This window comes from Solea solea, chromosome 15 (assembly GCF_958295425.1).
Source record: "Solea solea chromosome 15, fSolSol10.1, whole genome shotgun sequence".
Taxonomy (NCBI): Eukaryota; Metazoa; Chordata; class Actinopteri; order Pleuronectiformes; family Soleidae; genus Solea; species Solea solea.
The window spans coordinates 1,374,724-1,396,757 of NC_081148.1; the positions used below are offsets into that span (position 1 = coordinate 1,374,724).

Consider the following 22,034-nt stretch of genomic DNA (forward strand, 5'->3'; position numbering starts at 1 on the left):
GTCTCAGGACAAACCTCAACTAAACACAGATCAATCTCCCAACAATATCAGAAGAACACAAATGTTTGCTCGTGTTGAACGCTATTAAAGATCTCCAGAGTGGGAAGTCACCAGGGCCTGATGGGTTCTGTTCCTGCTCATAGAACCACTACTTCACATGTTTAATGATTCCTTTTCAACTGAGGTCTTACCACACACTCTTAAGGAGGCTAACAAGTGTCCAGAATCCTGTTCCTCCTACAGACCTATAGCTCTCTTAAATGTGGATCTAAAATCCTAGCCACTGGTTCAGAGGACATTTTGGCCACCTTAGTTAAGGAGGAGCAGACTGGTTTTATAATATTAGACGTCTTTTTAATGTTATCCAGGCCTTTGAACAGAAATCTATTGACGGTCTTGTGCTTTCTCTGGACGCGGGGAATGGTCATTCTTATTTTACACATTATGAACATTTGGACTCGGTAATGCTTTTATAAAATGGGTTAGAATTGTGTATAGTGACCCTCAAACTGCAGTTTTAACTAATGGGTTAAAATCAAAATGCTTTCCTAAAACACAGGGTTGTCCCGTCTCCTCTCCTGTGGCTGTTAGAATTACAAGTTGGGGGAAGATGTCATAAAATAAGTGTGTATGCTGATGACGTGCTTGTGTTTTCATGTGACCCTGAGGCCTCGGTTCCAGCCCTTCTTAAGGTGATTGAGGTATTTAGTGCATTTTCTGGATATAGGATTAACTTGAACAAATCAGATGCTACGCCCTGATTTACCACAATGCCTGATACTACACCGCCCTTTCCTTTCAAATGGCCGCCCTCCGGTTTTGTCTATTTGACTTATTGTAAGTCGCTTTGGATAAAAGCGTCTGCTAAAATGACATGTAATTTAGGTCTTTTTATCACCACATCATTTAGTCAGATGTGTAAGTCCAACTTTGTCCCGTTATTCAGGACATAAGACAAGATGTAGAACGCTGGAGTTCACTCCCTGTTTGTTGGTCACGTAGAGGAGCCCTGATTAAAATGACTGTGTTACCTCGATTACTTTATCCCATTGAAATGATTCAAAGATCTGAATAGCTGCCTCAGCTCTTTTATTTGGAGTAAACGCAGAGCGTGATTAAAAATGGCAGTTTTGCAGCTGCAGTTCTGTGGGTGGCTTGGATTTGCCGAATGTTAAAATTGACCAGCTATGTGCTGATTTGAGATTTCTGTCCGAGTGGTTCAAGGGTGAGACATCTTCTATTTGGCTGGACATTGAATCGTCTTTGTCTAAATGTAAGAACTTTAAGAACTTAAGAGAGAAGTGAACTAATCCGATAACATGAAATGCTCTGAAGTCTTGGCCATCTGCACGTCGTCTAGAAGGGAGGCTCAAATTGACTTCCATGTTTATCCGGCAATGGCGTGACAAAGGCTTAACCAAACTGGGAGATTTGTTTTCAGGTAACGGTTTAATGTCATTTCAACAATTGATAGAGAAGATGGAGAACTTCCAAAACAATGTTTTTTCCGTTTTTTACAGTTAAGGCATTATATTATTAAGAGTACAACCCTTATTGAACCCCCTGAGATTTCTGCTGTTTCAACCTCCAGGGAAGGTGTCTGTTAGTCTGCTGTATAATGTATTAGCTTGTACTTCTGTGTACTACTGATACACGGAATGATCAGTCGCTGTCGATGATGAGACATGGGAGGATATTTGGAGTTATGCTATAAAGATTTCTATCTGCTCGGGCAAAAACAATCAAAGGATTTTCATACGTCTCCTAATCACAGGCACATATGAAGGGAAATTGAATGGATCCAGTGTGTTTGATTTGAGGTCTCCCAAGTAGAAATATAATGACTTATTCTAGCAAACAGTTAAACAACATTCTAACCTTTGCTGCTTGTTACAGTGGATTCAATGGTCGGTGTAAGATATTCAACTCCAGTAATATTATACATCACAAAGTTGACCAGAGTATTCATTGATTATTGTACAAGGTCTGAAACGTGAACTCTATGTCAACCTGTTGAAATGAGCTGTATTTTCTTTTCTTTTATTTTGTTTGTTTGTTTTCTATGTAATGTTTTATATTTGTATTGTTCTTGTTGAAAACAAGAAAAAACAAGAAAATATATTGTAAAAAAGAAAAAGAAATCAATAAACAAAAATGATCACCAGATGATCAATCAATCAATCAATCAATCAATCAATGAGAAAAAAAACAAAAATCAATCAATAAATGTGATGAACAAATGAATAAATGTCCTGATAAATAAACAAACAAACAAAGAAACCTGATGACTTCAGGCGATAGTTGATCCTCTGACTCCATCTAGTGGTCCGGAGTGAAAACAACACTTTTATGACGGATTCAATTCTCCATGTGACTCTAAATGAATTCTATATAATTGTGTAATATAACATATAATAGAATAATTATGGAATGATTTCATTTGTTAACTTCTGGAAATAAATAATATAAAAACAAAGTGTGTCTTTGATGTGACTTGGATTTGCTGACGTCTGGAGAACTTTCTCAGAACTCGCTCCAGGATAGATGACTTCTTTACATCTGTGGTATCTCGTGAAATACGTGTTATTTCTCTAGTTTTACAATTGATGTTTAATGAAAAACAAGGTTTTACTCATTCTTGGAGGTTCAACCCACATCTACTCAGCGACCCCAAATTTGTCTCGTACTTTAAAATCTTTTACTCCATAAATAAAACAGCAGATATTTCCCCCTCAGTGTTGTGGGAAACCAGGGGCCGGATTATCTCCTATTCAAAAAGTAAAACAACGCCAATCTCTGGAAGCCCAAATGAAACTAGAGGGTGAATTATCCAACCTTGACAAGACGTACGTTAAATATCCATGTGAGGCTAATATGAAGGTCATGCTGGCCACAAACGCATGAAGCTGAGCAAAGTATTAGGTTCACTAAACACAGGCTATACGAGTGTGGCAATAAATATAATATATAAAATATAAATAATAGTGAATCAATTTAGTGAGTTCTCAAGGTACACAATGAATTTCTCTTAATCTGAGGTTATGCCTCTAGGTAACCCTCGTTACTCCACTCATCTCCATTTAAACGGTCACTGAAGGATTTAATGACTCCGTCACTAGAAGTGCTGTACGAGGCCAATTTTGTGCCTCTTCTAAAACGCATTAGGGATGATCTAGACACCATTGTCTCTGTTGGGGAGGATTTCTTGCCGAGACTCCTTTATCATCTTCAAGTGGTCCCTATTTTACATAATAATAATATAACTATTAAGAGGGTGAGAACAGCTGTTTTAGTACATTTATTTGGAACAGAAAGAAGCCACGATTAAAGATGGCTAAGCTACAGATGTCTGTCTAATGTTAGACTTTATCAGCTTGCTGCACAGCTTCACTACATAGCTGATTGGATTAATGGTGACCCAGAATCAGTTTGGTTAGATCTGGAAACACTGTTATTTGCTCTAGACATGAAAAAAAAAAGTGTCTCAGTTAATACTATTATAGTTAAAAGGGCTCTGCAAGCCTGGCAGGCAGTGAAGAAGCTGGAGGGCCGTGCAAACACATGGTGGTGGATTTAACATTTGGAGAGATAGTGGGGGCATTTATTTTAGAAAGGATTGATTCTCCCATTTACAGAAATATAACCTACCCCCACATAATCGCTTCAGATTTTTCCAAGTCCGTAGCTTCATTCAGGATCAAAGCAGCCATGTCTTTGACCATCAGACTTCAAACAGATAGCAACAGAGGAAAGAAATCAGTCCTTGTTGAAATGAATCTTGCCTCTAATATTAATACAGACTACCTGCGGCAGGTGTGGAATAATGATCTCAACCTCAGTATGGATGAAACAACATGGGCAGAGATTTCTATATGTAATAGAACCAGAGAGAGCCAGGGTACTGCATCGCTTACAGATCTGAGACATAGGATGAATCCCAGTTTGACAGAAATGTGCTCGAAGTGTCACGTGGAGGCGGGGAGCTGCAGGCATTGTGTGGTCATGTGTTCATATTGAGGAGTACTGGCGTAAAATGACTGATAAACTCAATTTGATCTTTGATGTCCATCTGCTCTGTGGTTTACCCAGCCCTCACATCAAAGGAAAAATATACTCCTTAAATGGATCGATGATACACCTCCTACGATTATAGGATGGCATAAACTGATATTTGACTTAATACCAATGGAATATCTAACATCCCTTGTTTAAATATGTTGGTAAAAGACTCACAAATATTGTTTTAAAGGAAATGTCGACTGCAGCACTGACAGTTGGCAAATGACATCTTTGGGCCGTGAGGCTAGATTTCCACTTACTTGGTGATTAATGGTTATTTTTTTATTTCTCATATTTTGTCTTGTGAAATTTTTTTAAGATTTCAAATCTTTTGATTTATGAAAATGTGTATCCTTTTTCCACTGATTTCTCTTGAAATGGTTAGTTGTTGCATCACTGTCAATTGTAATGGACTGAGCGCTCCTGTGTGTAAATATCTACTCAGATGCTGACACCTCCCACAATACACCTATATAATTGTATGCAATTATTCCCGGGGGAAGTTTCAGGAATCTCTACAACATGTGTGATTTTAGTGGCCACTGTTTGTTTGCTTGTTTGTAATGTGTTCACTTTGTATGTTTATGGAAAAACCATAATAAAAACATTATAAAAAAATAAAACTAAAGAGCGGGAGAACAGCACAGGGAGAGAGCGGCGCAGGGAGAGAGGCGCATGGAGAGAGGCGCAGGGAGAGAGCGGCACAGGGCACAGGGAGAGAGCGGCGCAGGGAGAGAGCGGCGCAGGGCACAGGGAGAGAGCGGCGCAGGGCACAGGGAGAGAGCGGCGCAGGGAGAGAACGGTGCAGGGCACAGGGAGAGAGTGGCGCAGGGAGAGAACGGTGCAGGGCACAGGGAGAGAGTGGCGCAGGGAGAGAACGGTGCAGGGCACAGGGAGAGAGTGGCGCAGGGAGAGAACGGTGCAGGGCACAGGGAGAGAGTGGCGCAGGGAGAGTGGTTGGACTACAACTGGACAGCTTGGAGGAGGCGGAGAGGATAAGGGATAAAATGAATAATATCCTTAAGAACCCCTCCCACCCCCTCTATGAGGACCTGTGTCTGAGGGGGAGCAGAAGGGAGCGGTTCAGGCGCCATCAGACTGTACAACAGTGCCTCACACACACACGGGTCCCACCTCTCCAACAACAAATGGGATTCTTTAATTCTATATTATAATATTGTTGAGTCACAACCTTCTTGTGTGTTTTTTGACATTTTGAATTTCCCCCTCGGGATTAATAAAGTTTTCTTCTATTCTATTGTTTATTAGAAAAGAAAGAAAACAGAAAATTCAGTTGGCTAAGATATTTATTTACAGATTTTTCTTTTCATTATATGAAAAGAAAAGAAAAACATTTGTACAGTTTTATATACAGCGTGTGTAAGGCAGCAACAACAAACACTGACATCAAAGTAAAAAAGATGAAACTTAAATAAAACTTCATCAGTAATCTGGAGTGATGGGAAAATTAAAGGAGACTTCTGGATTATTATTATTATTTCATTGAATAAACTGAAGGAAAAAAACATATTGCACTTTAGTTTTAACTGTGAGTGTGACCTTTGACCTCTGATCGTCATGTGCTCAGCTGTTTCCTGGGCTCTTTGATGTGGAATGTCAGGCTTTTATTCTGAAAACAAAGATGAACATTAATAACTCTGCAAGTGAAGAAAAAGTGGGAATTTACCTTTAAATACATTCAAGGACCATCGTAAACTCTGGACTCTGTCTGCTGCATTCAAGGACCATTGTAAACTCTGGACTCTAGGTCTGCTGCATTCAAGGACTATCGTAAACTCTGGACTCTAGGTCTGCTGCATTCAAGGACTATCGTAAACTCTGGACTCTGTCTGCTGCATTCAAGGACCATCGTAAACTCTGGACTCTAGGTCTGCTGCATTCAAGGACCATCGTAAACTCTGGACTCTAGGTCTGATGCATTCAAGGACCATCGTAAACTCTGGAATCTGTCTGCTGCATTCAAGGACCATCGTAAACTCTGGACTCTAGGTCTGCTGCATTCAAGGACTATCGTAAACTCTGGACGCTAGGTCTGCTGCATTCAAGGACTATCGTAAACTCTGGACTCTAGGTCTGCTGCATTCAAGGACCATCGTAAACTCTGGACTCTAGGTCTGCTGCATTCAAGGACCATCGTAAACTCTGGACTCTACATTTCATGTGGTGGTTTCAGATATAACCAGGGTTAAAGGTCACACATGTTGGACCAAAGTGATGAATTTTATTTTGGAAATTTGTAAAGTAAGTAAAGTACCTTTGATGACGAGTTTACGACAGAGGTCAGAGGTCAGACGTCTGTAGTCCACCTGACTCAGGCTCTAGCCTCCGATTGGTTGAAGAATACAATAATGTCTCTTTTTCGGTGTCTGAGCAGGAAATGAGGTCAGAGGAGGCGGAGCTTAAGTTGAATGCTCTTTGTTTCCTCAGTGTAACAATGTTTTGAAAGAGATGAGTGAAAGGGTGTTGCTACGTTGCCATGGAAACACTTGACTGTCCTAAGCTCCTCCCATCAGAGCAACACAGACAGCCCACAGTGACACGTGTAAACACAGGTGTAAAACAGTCCTCTTAGCTGTGATTGGACAATGTTACTGGTGTCAGTAAATGAGGCGGAGCTAAGTCTAGATCAAAGCTGCGCTGCAGATCAATCATTTTCTGCACTGATCAGTCTATTGATTAATCTGAAATATCTTTAAAACATCTGCTGATTATTGATTGAAAGTTATTTCAGAAACAAACTCTTTCAAATGTTTAGTAATAAAATTTGATTCAATCAATAACTGAAATCAGAGTCATCAATATGGATCAACTGAATGCAGCCCGAGTCAACGGGCCAATCAGACGAAGTGGGCGGAGCAGAGAGCGTTACTAAAGATCAACATGTGACCTCTGACTAACGCTGCACGATATCAGAGAAAATTGACATTGAGATTTTTTTGCGATAATAAAAATACAAGACTTCTGTTTGGAAAGAGTTCACCAAGGTCAAAGATCTAACAGGTCAAAGGTCAATGATTAGATTTGTAACTAGTTGCTTTAAAAACATTTTTAAAGTGGGTGGGGTCAGTAATGTGACATGTGCGGTGAAATACTGACAGCGGCGTTTCACATTCACTTCCTCATGCTCACAGGAAACAAAAATTCCTGCAGTTTCTTCTTCGTCTGTTTCCACCAAGTTTACTTCAAACTTTGTAGTTAGCGTCTGTCAGCTAACTGTTAGCGTCTGTCAGATAACTGTTAGCGTCAGTCTGATAACTGTTAGCGTCAGTCAGATAACTGTTAGCGTCAGTCAGATAACTGTTAGCGTCAGTCAGCTAACTGTTAGCGTCAGTCAGCTAACTGTTAGCGTCAGTCAGCTAACTGTTAGCGTCTGTCAGATAACTGTTAGCGTCAGTCAGATAACTGTTAGCGTCAGTCAGCTAACTGTTAGTGTCAGTCAGATAACTGTTAGCGTCTGTCAGATAACTGTTAGCGTCAGCCAGCTAGCTGTTAGCGTCAGTCAGATAACTGTTAGTGTCAGTCAGCTAACTGTTAGTGTCAGTCAGATAACTGTTAGCGTCTGTCAGATAACTGTTAGCGTCAGTCAGCTAGCTGTTAGCGTCAGTCAGCTAGCTGTTAGCGTCAGTCAGCTAGCTGTTAGCGTCAGTCAGATAGCCATTAGCGTCAGTCAGATAACTGTTAGTGTCTGTCAGATAACTGTTAGCGTCAGTCAGCTAACTGTTAGTGTCAGTCAGATAACTGTTAGCGTCTGTCAGATAACTGTTAGCGTCAGTCAGATAGCTGTTAGCGTCAGTCAGCTAGCTGTTAGCGTCAGTCAGATAGCTGTTAGCGTCAGCAGCTAACTGTTAGCGTCAGTCAGATAGCGGTTAGCATCAGTCAGATAACGGTTAGCGTTAGCTTCTGAGCGCAGGGCTGCTGCTGCTTTTGTCCGTCTCTTTGTTTCCGTCCTTCGTCAGAGCAGAAAAAACCTGTTTCAAAAAAACAAAAAAACAATTGTAAGACACAAAGTGGCTCTGACCTCTGACCTCTGACCTCCAACTGCGTGACACTGACCTGAGCCCAGCGGCGGCTTCTGCTGAGCATGTGCGTGTTGGCCATGGCGTTGAAGAGCGTGTGCGGCTGCAGGTCGTCGGGCAGACGAGTGAGGAACTGAGCGATGTGGATGAAATCCATCTGCAGCAGCACGTCCTCGTACAGACGCAGGATTCCCAGACCTGCACGAAACAGACTCTCCTCGCCGTCACGACAGAACACGTCCCACACGCGACACGCCACGTCCAGGGGGAGGGACTTACTGAACAGAGTGAAGATCCTGGGACACACACACACACACACACACACAAGTCCAAGTCAAACACAGATTTCAAACTGCTAAAAAAAATTATATTTGTGACTGTGATTCAACACTTTCACCTGTGGAGGGCAGCATTTAACCTCTCACTGTGGCAGTGTACAGTCTGCAGGAGAAGTGACATGGGACACACACACACACACAGACAGTGTGTGTGTCTGTGTGTGCGTGTGTGTGTGTCTGTGTGTGCGTGTGTGTCTGTTTGATGACTCACCAGTCGATCAAGTAGAGGTCAGGGGTCAGGTTGCTGATCTGGAAGTGGCTGAAGAGTTGAGGCAGATTCTCCTCGAAGAAAACCTCGAAGGCTGCGAAATACTTCAGCATCTGAGGAGGAGACAGGAGGAGGAGGAGGAGAGGAGAGGAGAGAGAGGGACAGGAGGAGACACAGGAGGAAAGAGAGAGGAGAGAAAGGAGGAGGAGAGAGAGAGAGAACGAGAGACAGGAGGAGAAAGGAGAGAGAGACAGGAGGAGGAGGAGGAGGAGGAGAGGAGAGGAGAGAGGGACAGGAGGAGACACAGGAGGAAAGAGAGAGGAGAGAAAGGAGGAGGAGAAAGAGAGAGACAGGAGGAGAAAGGAGAGAGAGACAGGAGGAGAGAGAGAGGAGTGAAAGGAGGAGGAGGAGAGAGAGAGAGAGTGAGAGACAGGAGGAGGACAGACAGGAGGAGAGATAATCTCAGTATCATCAGTAGTAGTAGTAGTAGCAGTGTGTGTGTGTGTGTGTGTGTGTGTGTCTCTGTGTGTGTGTGTGTGTGTGTGTGTGTGCGTCTCTGTGCGTCTCTGTGTGTGTGTTTCTCTGTGTGTGCGTCTGTGTGTGTGTCTGTGAGTGTGTGTGTGTCTGTGTGTGTGTACCAGATCATGGTCCACTCTGAAGAAGACCATCTGACAGGGTTTATTGAGAAGGTTGGCAAAGGTGATGAAGGCGTCGGCCTCCTCCAGGTTAAGGATGAGAACAGCAGCGATGAACGACATTCCCTGGACCTGAACACAAACACACAAACACACACACACACACACACACCATGTCACAGTGTCAGGGCGTTGTGAGCGCCCCCTGCTGCTGAGAACCATGTCTTATTACTCTGTCTGTAATAACATCACAGCACACAGGAGTTGTTCATTGTGACCACACGAGGCAGCAGAGCAGCTCAAGCCACTGATTGTGTGTCTGGACTTTGGTGTGGGAGAGTGAGTGCTTTACAAACTTCGTCTGCCTCACATTGTGAGATGTCTTTGTTCAGTGAGTTAAAGCACAAACACAAACACAACTTACATAACCGATGTCCGGCCTGTAGCAGGTGTACGCGCCCAGAACGCTGTGGAGGAGGTCGTGGTAAGGACCGCCCTACAGACACAACACATGACAGGATGAACAGATTTATCACATGGTCAGTGCTTATTAATCTGATCTAATCTAATCTGTGATGGACAAACATGAGCAGAGCTGTGACCTTCTGGAAGATGAAGAGTGAGGGGAAGGTTCTGGAAATGTCCAGTTTGATGAGATCCAGACTGGACTCTCGGTCAGCCAGAGACGCTCCTCCATCTGTCAGAGGGACACAGAAGACAGAAGTCAGTGTGGACTCAGGTTCAGCTCAATAAACCCTTCTGGAAAGGGCAAATAGAACAACTCCAGTGTCTTTATGAAAATGTATCACACACACTCACACACACAGTTAGACAGCAGTTAGGTTGTAATCCAACAAATCCTTCGAGTTCTGATTAGTAGATTAGACAGACACATATGAAGGTTAATATATAAGAACTTTGATAGTAAAGCTTTGGTAACAACTGTGTTTTGAGCAGAGGGTGGAGTCTGCATCACGCACACACACGCACACACACACACACACAGACACAGGTGCGCACACACACAAACACACACAGTCTCTCACCGCTCTCACTGTCGTTGACTGAACTCGTCTCACTGTAGCTCCTCCACTTCTCTTTGGCTCTGGACAAGAAGATCTCATACAGCTCTGCAACCAAGCAACACAGCAGTGTGTGAGTGTGTGTGCGTGAGAGTGTGTGTGTGTGTGTGTGTGTGAGTGAGTGTGAGTGTGAGTGTGTGTGTGTGTGTGTGTGTGAGTGTGTGTGTGTGTGTGTGTGAGAGAGAGTGTGTGTGTGTGAGTGTGAGTGTGAGTGTGTGAGTGTGAGTGTGAGTGTGAGTGTGTGTGTGAGAGTGTGTGAGTGTGAGTGTGTGTGTGTGTGTGTGTGTGTGTGTGAGAGAGAGTGTGAGTGTGTGTGAGTGTGTGTGTGTGTGTGTGTGTGTGTGTGTGAGAGTGTGTGAGTGTGAGTGTGTGTGTGTGTGTGTGTGTGTGTGTGTGTGTGTGTGTGTGTGTGTGTGTGTGTGTGTGTGTGTGTGTGTGTGTACCAGGAGTGATGTTAAGCTCATTGCCGATGGCAAGGCTCCACACTCGACCTCTGACACTGGGAGGAAGTCCCTGCCACCACAGCTCCCTCACGCGCCTCGTCCCCTTCCTACACACACACACACACAGTTTTTGATCGCATCACTGTTTCATCCGCACAGAAACGATGTGAAAATGATGATGTCATAGCTCCGCCTCTCACTGGGTCAGGTTGCAAACACACACACACACACACGCCCGCACACAAACACACACACACAGACACAGGTGCACGCACACACACAGGTGCGCACACACACACAGGTGCGCACACACACAGGTGCGCACACACACAGACACAGACACCCACCCACACACAAACACACACACACAGACACAGGTGCACGCACACACACAGGTGCGCACACACACAGGTGCGCACACACACAGACACAGACACCCACACACAGGTGCGCACACACACAGGCAGGCGCGCACACACACACACACACACACACACACACAGACGCACACAGACACATACACGGCGTCCCAGTGTGGCAGGATGTCATTGTTCCAGATGATCATGGCGTTGGAGATGTTGTCCTCCTGACGGTGTCTCTCCTTCATCTGACGCTTCTTCTTCTGGGCTTCTTTTAACTCTGAGGAACAAAGACACGTTCTGTCACAGGGAGACCAGAACCTGGTCCTAATGAGGCATTCACACTCACACCTATGGTCAATCTAAAGTGTGTTTCTGGACTGTGGGAGGAAACTGGAGAACACACACACACACACACACACACACACACACACACACTAGGGGTGGGCGATATGACCTAAAATTAATATCACGGTATTACTTTTTTTGGTAGGTTTTTTTTTTAATAATATTCTAATCTGATATTTGTAGTCCCCAGAGGAATCACGGCTAAACAATACTAACAACGAACAATACAATACTAATGTGGTGGCCTTAAATTTGTTTTTGTTTTCTTTTTTTAATACAAACAGAAATTTTCTGAATATGAAATGTTAGGTTAACATAGTGTAACTTACCAATAGCGTTGTGCAGTCTGTGTCCAAAACATGCGAGTCTCGTATATTTATTAATTTCCAGAGCGCGCACCATGTTTGCACCGCTGTCAGTTGTCATGCACATCAGACGCGCTTCATCCAAGCACCAGTCAGAAACGCAATTATTGCTCCGGTGTGGTCTTCGGGGAAGAAGGCGGTCTGGAGGCATCTGCTGCGCAACTTCCAGTCATTGTCAATGAAGTGGATGGTGAGACTAATGTATGGCTCAGTAGTCCGGCTGGACCATAAACCAGAAGTGGCCGAGTAGGCGTCAAGGTGGCGAATTTCGTTCATTACTCTGTCCCGTACCTCCGTGTACAGCTCTGGCAAGTGCTCGTTACGCTAATTTAATGGCCACTCCCCTTTTACCAGCGAATATGTTTTACTTTTTTATTTGCAACAAGATATACAGTATATAAGGACAGATATTCAGACCACTGAACGTTTGAAGAAAATGTAATGCATTATTATTTAGAATTAGGAGATTATTGGCGCTCAATTGATTTATCACGGTATTGACGGTATTGCAAAATCCATATCATGGCGCAATGTCACACCGGTGCTGACTATGACACCGGTATACCGCCCACCCCTAACACAGACACAGAGACACACACACACACACACACACACATACACAGACAGAGACAGAGACACAAACACAGACAGAGACACAAACACAGACACAGACACACACACACGCACACGCACACAGAGACACAAACACACACACAGAGACACACACACAGACACACACACACACATACACAGACAGAGACACAAACACAGACACACACACACACACAGACAGAGACACAAACACAGACACACAGACAGACACTGTACCTCTCTTCTTGGCTCCTGCCACCATCTCCTCATATTCCAGTTTGTGTCTCTGAGTTTCCTCCTCAGATTTGGCAGGAAGGTTCCTGCAGGACAGACACAGAGACACATGGACAGACAGAGTTAGACACAGTGACACATGGACAGACAGAGAGACAGAGAGACACATGGACAGACAGAGAGACACATGGACAGACAGAGTTAGACACAGAGACACATGGACAGACAGAGTTAGACAAAGAGACACATGGACAGACAGAGTTAGACACAGAGACACATGGACAGACAGAGTTACACAAAGAGACACATGGACAGACAGAGTTAGACAAAGAGACACATGGACAGACAGAGTTAGACAAAGAGACACATGGACAGACAGAGTTAGACAGAGAGACACATGGACAGACAGAGTTAGACAAAGAGACACATGGACAGACAGAGTTAGACAAAGAGACACATGGACAGACAGAGTTAGACACAGAGACACATGGACAGACAGAGAGACAGAGAGACACATGGACAGACAGAGAGACAGAGAGACACATGGACAGACAGAGTTAGACACAGAGACACATGGACAGACAGAGTTAGACAAAGAGACACATGGACAGACATAGTTAGACACAGAGACACATGGACAGACAGAGTTACACAAAGAGACACATGGACAGACAGAGTTAGACAAAGAGACACATGGACAGACAGAGTTAGACAAAGAGACACATGGACAGACAGAGTTAGACACAGAGACACATGGACAGACAGAGTTAGACAAAGAGACACATGGACAGACAGAGTTAGACAAAGAGACACATGGACAGACAGAGTTAGACACAGAGACACATGGACAGACAGAGAGACAGAGAGACACATGGACAGACAGAGAGACAGAGAGACACATGGACAGACAGAGTTAGACACAGAGACACATGGACAGACAGAGTTAGACAAAGAGACACATGGACAGACAGAGTTAGACACAGAGACACATGGACAGACAGAGTTACACAAAGAGACACATGGACAGACAGAGTTAGACAAAGAGACACATGGACAGACAGAGTTAGACAAAGAGACACATGGACAGACAGAGTTAGACACAGAGACACATGGACAGACAGAGTTAGACAAAGAGACACATGGACAGACAGAGTTAGACAAAGAGACACATGGACAGACAGAGTTAGACACAGAGACACATGGACAGACAGAGAGACAGAGAGACACATGGACAGACAGAGTAAGACACAGAGACACATGGACAGACAGAGTTAGACAAAGAGACACATGGACAGACAGAGAGACACATGGACAGAGAGTTAGACACAGAGACACATGGACAGACAGAGAGACAGAGAGACACATGGACAGACAGAGTTAGACACAGAGACACATGGACAGACAGAGTTAGACAAAGAGACAAATGGACAGACAGAGAGACACATGGACAGACAGAGAGACACATGGACAGACAGACAGACAGATGTGACATGGTGTCACTCACGCCGGTCGGTCCTCCAGGATCAAAGCTGTGGTGGACAGAGGTTCAAACTCCAGCTTCTTCCTCCTGCCTGCAGCTAGAGGGAGCTGCTGAGAACATGAGGACACATCGGAGTCCTCCGTCTGCTCGTCCTGAGGACGACGTAACAAAAACACACAAGATTGACATGTGCAAAACACACACACACACACACACACAACACAGACGCACAAACACACACAATCTGTATTGATGTATTGGTATACTGGTGTACCTGTGTATTGTGTACTTGTGTACTTGTGTACTGGTGTATCAGTGTACTTGTGTATTGTGTGTGTACAAACGATGGTTTTTGTTTGGTTGTTTATTAGAAATTGAAAAGTAAAACGTCCATTAAAGGCAAAACAATATCTTTAAGGGTTAAAAAAGGGGCTGACCTTGTGTGTGGGTGACATGGAGGCGGAGTCTGTAGCTGAGTCAGCGTCTTTGGCCACCACCTTTCCAAACATTCTCCACCCCATTGCATTATGGGTAGGTGTTTTGGGCTCTTTGGATTTCCTAGAAAACAGGCTCCTGAAAGAAAGAAAGAAGATATATTATATCTAATATTTAGTAGAACAACAATGTCACGCTCATGAACACATGAAATTCATCCTCACCAACATTCTGAAAATACTGTACAGTCAGCACATTCACTGTGTCACAGACAGACAGACAGACAGAGACAGACAGACAGAGAGAGAGAGACAGACAGACAGAGACAGACATGGAGAGAGACAGACAGAGACACAGAGAGACAGGGTCTGACAGGGTCACAGGGGGAGCTGTGCCAATCTGAGCTGACATAGGATGATAGGCGGGGTCACACCCTGAAAGGCGGAGTCACACCCTGATAGGCGGAGTCACAGTTCACCCTCCCCTGCAGTGATCTCATTCATGATGAAAATAGTGTGGAGTAAATTGAAAGCTTCTTAAATGTGAAGATGTTCTTGTTGCTTTGCTCAAGAAAACAAATGAAATCATTCAAAGTGATTTGAGAATCATTTCCAAATCACACGACATACGACAATAACTGACATGTGATCATCATGTGATCATCATGTGATCATCATGTGATTGTAGGATTTAAAGAATCAAAACAAGAACATCAGAGAAGCGTCGGGATCATTTTCTGCCCTCAACTGACAGTTCTTCACAATTTTCACTTCCTCATTCAGGATCATGTGACGTCCAGAGTCAATGAGGCTTTCATGAAGTGTGGTTGTGTGTGTGTGTGTGTGTGAGGCGGAGAACATGCTGCTGTCAGCAGAGAGACACATGGACCATGTGACCATAAAGGAGGTGCTGCTGTCAGCAGAGAGACACATGGACCATGTGACCATAAAGGAGGTGCTGCTGTCAGCAGAGAGACACATGGACCATGTGACCATAAAGGAGGTGCTGCTGTCAGCAGAGAGACACATGGACCATGTGACCATAAAGGAGGTGCTGCTGTCAGCAGAGAGACACATGGACCATGTGACCATAAAGGAGGTGCTGCTGTCAGCAGAGAGACACATGGACCATGTGACCATAAAGGAGGTGCTGCTGTCAGCAGAGAGACACATGGACCATGTGACCATAAAGGAGGTGCTGCTGTCAGCAGAGAGACACATGGACCATGTGACCATAAAGGAGGTGCTGCTGTCAGCAGAGAGACACATGGACCATGTGACCATAAAGGAGGTGCTGCTGTCAGCAGAGAGACACATGGACCATGTGACCATAAAGGAGGTGCTGCTGTCAGCAGAGAGACACATGGACCATGTGACCATAAAGGAGGTGCTGCTGTCAGCAGAGAGACACATGGACCATGTGACCATAAAGGAGGTGCTGCTGTCAGCAGAGAGACACATGGACCATGTGACCATAAAGGAGGTGCTGCTGTCAGCAGAGAGACACATGGACCATGTGACCATAAAGGAGGTGCTGCTGTCAGCAGAGAGACACATGGACCATGTGACCATAAAGGAGGTGCTGCTGTCAGCAGAGAGACACATGGACCATGTGACCATAAAGGAGGTGCTGCTGTCAGCAGAGAGACACATGGACCATGTGACCATAAAGGAGGTGCTGCTGTCAGGGAAGGAGGTGCTGAGTCAGGGAAGGAGGTGCTGGAGTCAGGGAAGGAGGTGCTGGTGTCAGGGAAGGAGGTGCTGGTGTCAGGGAAGGAGGTGCTGGAGTCATTGAAGGAGGTACAGGAGTCAGTGAAGGAGGTGCAGGAGTCGGTAAAGGAAGTGCAGGAGTCAGGGAAGGAGGTGCTGGAGTAAGTGAAGGAGGTACAGGAGTCAGTGAAGGAGGTACAGGAGTCAGTGAAGGAGGTGTAGGAGTCAGTAAAGGAGGTACAGGAGTCAGTGAAGGAGGTACAGGAGTCAGGAGTCAGTGAAGGAGGTACAGGAGTCAGTGAAGGAGGTGCTGGAGTCAGTGAAGGAGGTACAGGAGTCAGTGAAGGAGGTGCAGGAGTCGGTAAAGGAAGTGCAGGAGTCAGGGAAGGAGGTGCTGGAGTAAGTGAAGGAGGTACAGGAGTCAGTGAAGGAGGTGCTGGTGTCAGGGAAGGAGGTGCTGGAGTCAGTGAAGGAGGTACAGGAGTCAGTGAAGGAGGTGCTGGAGTCAGTGAAGGAGGTGTAGGAGTCAGTAAAGGAGGTGCAGGAGTCAGTGAAGGAGGTGCAGGAGTCAGTAAAGGAGGTGTAGGAGTCAGTGAAGGAGGTGTAGGAGTCAGTAAAGGAGGTGCAGGAGTCAGTAAAGGAGGTGTAGCAGTCAGTGAAGGAGGTGCAGGAGTCAGTGAAGGAGGTGCAGGAGTCAGTGAAGGAGGTGCAGGAGTCAGTGAAGGAGGTGCTGGTGTCAGTGAAGGAGGTTCTGGAGTCAGTGAAGGAGGTGCAGGAGTCAGTGAAGGAGGTGCAGGAGTCAGTGAAGGAGGTGCAGGTGTCAGTGAAGGAGGTGTAGGAGTCAGTAAAGGAGGTGCAGGAGTCAGTGAAGGAGGTGCAGGAGTCAGTAAAGGAGGTGTAGGAGTCAGTGAAGGAGGTGTAGGAGTCAGTAAAGGAGGTGCAGGAGTCAGTAAAGGAGGTGCAGGTGTCAGTGAAGGAGGTGCAGGAGTCAGTGAAGGAGGTGCAGGAGTCAGTGAAGGAGGTGCAGGAGTCAGTGAAGGAGGTGCAGGAGTCAGTGAAGGAGGTGCAGGAGTCAGTAAAGGAGGTGCAGGAGTCAGTGAAGGAGGTGCAGGAGTCAGTAAAGGAGGTGTAGGAGTCAGTAAAGGAGGTGCAGGAGTCAGTAAAGGAGGTGTAGCAGTCAGTGAAGGAGGTGCAGGAGTCAGTGATGGAGGTGCAGGAGTCAGTGAAGGAGGTGCAGCAGTCAGTGAAGGAGGTGCAGGAGTCAGTAAAGGAGGTGTAGCAGTCAGTGAAGGAGGTGCAGGAGTCAGTGAAGGAGGTGCAGGAGTCAGTGAAGGAGGTGCAGGAGTCAGTAAAGGAGGTGTAGGAGTCAGTGAAGGAGGTGCAGGAGTCAGTAAAGGAGGTGTAGCAGTCAGTGAAGGAGGTGCAGGAGTCAGTGAAGGAGGTGCAGGAGTCAGTGAAGGAGGTGCAGGAGTCAGTGAAGGAGGTGCAGGAGTCAGTAAAGGAGGTGTAGGAGTCAGTGAAGGAGGTGCAGGAGTCAGTAAAGGAGGTGTAGCAGTCAGTGAATGAGGTGCAGGTGTCAGTGAAGGAGGTGTAGGAGTCAGTAAAGGAGGTGTAGGAGTCAGTGAAGGAGGTGTAGGAGTCAGTAAAGGAGGTGCAGGAGTCAGTAAAGGAGGTGCAGGTGTCAGTGAAGGAGGTGCAGGAGTCAGTGAAGGAGGTGCAGGAGTCAGTGAAGGAGGTGCAGGAGTCAGTATAGGAGGTGCAGCAGTCAGTGAAGGAGGTGCAGGAGTCAGTGAAGGAGGTGCAGGAGTCAGTGAAGGAGGTGCAGCAGTCAGGGAAGCTTCTTCTCACCTGGTGAAGAAGTCTGCGATGCCAAACCTCTTGGGCAGCAGTTTTGGATCAGAAGCGTCCGCGTGTTCACTTGGATCTGGGAGTTTGTCCGGAGCACTTTGCCTTCGACCGGTCGTTTCCAGAACATTCCTGCAGTCCTCACCGTACCCCATGTCTCCAAAATAAAAGCCCCCGTCCTCATCAGGTGTCAAGGGTGTAGCATCACAGCTCAGGGACAGTAGAGGGGCAGGGTTAGTCCTCAAACTCTGCGGCCTAATGGGTAAACTCAGCTCAGCCTCATCCTCGGCGCTGTCGGCTCGTGAGAGCGGGCTGTCAGGGTTGGACGAGGATGACGGACAGGGAGAGGGCAGTTTGGCACTTGATCCTGGGGTGGGGGGGCAGTCCTGGTCCTGGATGGGGGCAGTGTTGGAGGAAGTGGGGCAGGGAGGGAGCTCATCCTGCCCCGGGCACTGACACATTGCTGTCCCGTCCCCAGTTTTGTGTCCTGGCGTCACGTCTACATGACAGTCACTGGTGATGGAGTGTAAACCACCGTTAGCTACTTTAACTCGTCCACAGTTCACATGTCCCTGCAGTGCCGGGCTGGAAACCCCTGCTGCTGGTCTGGAATAAGTGATATCCTCACTGACCACAACACCGTTGGTCAAGGTCCCAGCTGAGGGCGCCACCGTCGCCACAGTGCAGGCGCACTTCTGCTGCTGCTCTTTTGTCTCATCCTCCTGCACTTTCCACCAACCCTGGAGCACAGCTGGACAGGAAGTAGCTGTGGTCTCTGCCAGGCGGAGCCTACCTGCTCCTCCCCCTCTCATCACCTCCTCCTCCTGACAAAGTGGTTCACAGAATCCATTCAGGCCACTGTGGTCGTCCAGAACCTCAGGAACCACACACCTGTCAGTCAGACAGACAGACAGTCAAACAGACAGACAGATCAACTTTACTAAGCCACAGACTGGGAAACGTTAGAGTTAGTTAATGTTAGAGCCCTAACCCACACCACAGCACTGACACTCATAGTAATAATGTTATTAATAATAATAATAATAATAATAACAACAACAATAGTAATAATTGCAGTGATGCAAACACTAACGGTCCGCTTTATTAGGTACATCTATTAAATCTATAATAACTAAAAGACTGACACGGTCACGTGTTTGAAGTATGATCTCACACTTCCGGTCCATCAAACATATACAAACATAAGAATGATGTATAGAACATACTGCGCAGGTGTGATCACATGATCCGGGAAAAGGTTCATCTCTTCTCCGGTAAACTTCCTCCGGTTAGCGCTCACACAGAAATGTCCCTTCCCGGCTCCCTGACCTCCGCTGACCCCGGCTAACAGCGCTGAGCTGATGGAGACTCTGAGCCCCGCTTTCACACCGCCGCCTCCTCCTCCTCCTCCTCCTCCTCCCCCTCCTGCTCTTCTTTCTTCTTCTTCATTGTCATTAAAGTCGAAGGTAGTAGACCCTCCTGCTCCTCCAGCCTCCTCCTCCTCCTCCATCGGTCCGCTCACAGAGCCTCGGCGGCGGCTGAAGCCGAGCTCCAGGTCGGTGGAGCTCCGTTGTTGTTGGAGGAAGGGGCTGCGACCATTTTAGTGTTCAGCGTTAGCTGACGCTGCCCGGGTCACACACGCACATCCCCGGTGTAAATTCACCGACGTGACCCTGTCCTCCCGCCCCGTTGACCGAACGTCACCGCCGGACTGAGCTGAGTTTAATCCTCGTCAACGTTCAGCTGCGGCGGAGGAACTCCAGCCACAGTCCGGCGCCATGTTGAAAATATCCCAACAATGACGTCACACCTGGTTCCTCCCTCCCTCCTTCCCTCCTCCTCCTGTGAAGGGTTTACTCACAGTGACCTCTGCTGGTCATATGGTGTAACCACAGCTCCCTTTCGTTTTATAGAATAATTCAAAAGAAATAATAATACGATCATAAAACAGTGAACACATTGTGCCACATTATTTTATTAAAATGTACAACTATGGTAAATAAACCATTCATGAAGAAAAAAACCTGTGGTTTTAAAAATAATAATATTTAATTTGATCACCTTTACTTCAGACCACGAGTGTCCTTTAATTTCTGTTTTCAAAAATCTTCTTCTTCCTCTAACATGTGTGTCATAGATGCATTATAGAACTGGATGTAGCTCCGCCCCCTCTGCCTTGAGGCCATTTTTGTCATGGTGGCCACTCATGGTACTGCAAAAGAAATATTCGAGACATGGACACAGGCTTTTATAGATGTTTATATTCTATATTTTAAATCATGGAGTTTCATATTTGTAAAACTGGCTACAAAAACCACTTTGGTGCTCAATGGGAAAATCACTTTTTGGGCCGAAGAAGTATTTATTGTTGTAATACCACGGGTGGCCACTGGAAAACATGTCTACAAGGCAGAAGGGGCGGAGCTTCATCTAGGACAGACAGATGTGTCTTAGTCTGGTTCTCAGCAGCAGGGGGCGCTCACAGTACATTCAGCACTGACAGTGTGTCAGACACGCACACACACAATTATATTTATTTATACTGAACACATTTCTGAAATAGGGCCACACGGTGGTCTAGTGGTTAGCACTCTCGCCTTGCAGCGAGAAGACCCTGGTTCGAGCCCCGGTTGGAACAAGGGCCTTTCTGCATGGAGTTTGCATGTTCTCCCCGTGTGTGCGTGGGTTCTCTCCAGGTTCTCCGGCTTCCTCCCACAGTCCAAAAACATGCAAGGTGGGGATTAGGTAAATTGGACACTCTAAATTGACCGTGAGAGTGAATGGTTGTTTGTCTCTATGTGTGTGTGTGTGTGTGGCCCTGCGATGGACTGGTGAACTGTCCAGGGTGTGACCCCGCCTATCAGGGTGTGACCCCGCCTATCGCCCGATGTAGCTGAGATTGGCACAGCACCCCCCGCGACCCTCTGGTGGAGGATAAAGCGGTAGATGATGACTGACTGACTGACATTTCTGAAATACACGTAATATTATAATATATATATGAATTAAAAATACATGGAACTGACAAAATGATATTTTTAAAAAAGTTTAATTTTCAGCCTAATTATTAGTGTTAGAGACAAATTTGACCATTTATAGTCACACACACACACACACACACATGTTGGACATTCATGACTTGAGGGGACATTGCATTGACTTACATTCATTTCCTGGAGACTTACTCTAACCTTAACCACAATTACTACTGGCCTAATCCTAATCCTGACACCTAACCTTACCCTAACCCTAACCTCAACCTAAGCTTAACACATATCTTCACCTTAAAAATGTAGTCATTTACATTACATTTGGTCCCCACAAGGAAGACAAGTCCCCATATTGTGACTGTGTGAACAGTTTTAGGTCCCCACAACATTAGTAATACCCGCACACACACAGACTGCATATTAAAACATCTAAGGCAATACTTGTTTCTTCTTACAACAATACTTTTAATAACATCAATATAAATATCCTTTACAAAACAGTTCACAGTGGACGAGAGGCAGAGTAAAACAGAGGCACAGGAGGCATTAGTGCTGACTCGTGGAAAATATGGGGGGGGGGGAGGGGGCCCGCCGCCACTTCCTCCTGCTGCTGAGGAAAGAAACACTACAGCAACAACCACACAACAACTTCAACTATCCCTTTAACAGTCTGCTCACTCTCCCACACCAAAGTCCAGAGAGAAAATGCTCCTCTGCTGCCTCGTGTGGTCACTTTGTGTCACTGAGGTTAATCCGAACGTTGGATTTCAAACACTGAACTGACAAAATAACACACCCGAATTTAGTGATGAGGCAACAGTGTGTGTGTGTGTGTGTGTGTGTGTGTGTGTGCGGGTATTACTAATGTTGTGGGGA

The 22,034-nt window shown here is 45.8% G+C and overlaps 2 protein-coding genes across 3 annotated transcripts in view; both read right to left on the reverse strand.

The window, feature by feature from the left end:
- Nucleotides 1-5,348: 5,348 nt before the first annotated feature.
- On the reverse strand, nucleotides 5,349-19,966 carry LOC131474258 (TBC1 domain family member 12-like). The gene is made up of 14 exons (XM_058652027.1): nucleotides 19,395-19,966; nucleotides 18,172-19,059; nucleotides 14,617-14,752; nucleotides 14,204-14,331; nucleotides 12,703-12,785; nucleotides 11,324-11,441; nucleotides 10,803-10,909; nucleotides 10,324-10,407; nucleotides 9,880-9,974; nucleotides 9,702-9,773; nucleotides 9,281-9,409; nucleotides 8,646-8,755; nucleotides 8,134-8,392; nucleotides 5,349-8,048 (listed from the first exon to the last, which is right to left on the reverse strand). The coding sequence occupies exons 1-14, from the start codon at nucleotides 19,676-19,678 to the stop codon at nucleotides 7,974-7,976; spliced, it is 2,568 nt and encodes an 855-aa protein (XP_058508010.1). The 5' UTR covers nucleotides 19,679-19,966; the 3' UTR covers nucleotides 5,349-7,973.
- Nucleotides 19,967-21,201: 1,235 nt separating this feature from the next.
- Nucleotides 21,202-22,034, reverse strand: part of slc22a15 (solute carrier family 22 member 15) — an 11,297-nt gene continuing 10,464 nt past the window's right edge. For both annotated transcript variants that reach the window (XM_058652029.1, XM_058652028.1), the window contains one exon: nucleotides 21,202-22,034. This exon is cut by the window's right edge and continues 482 nt beyond it. The gene's annotated coding sequence lies outside the window, so the exon portion shown is untranslated.

Bases quoted from the DNA above. Each gene is read 5' to 3' on its own strand.
- LOC131474258 (XM_058652027.1), bottom strand. From the start codon at position 19,678: ATGGAGGAGGAGGAGGAGGCTGGAGGAGCAGGAGGGTCTACTACCTTC. The intron at 14,753-18,171 runs GTGAGAAGAAGC...TCTTTCTTTCAG, and splicing joins ATCGCAGACTTCTTCACCAG to GAGCCTGTTTTCTAGGAAAT. The intron at 14,332-14,616 runs GTCAGCCCCTTT...CGTCGTCCTCAG, and splicing joins CCATGTCACCCACACACAAG to GACGAGCAGACGGAGGACTC.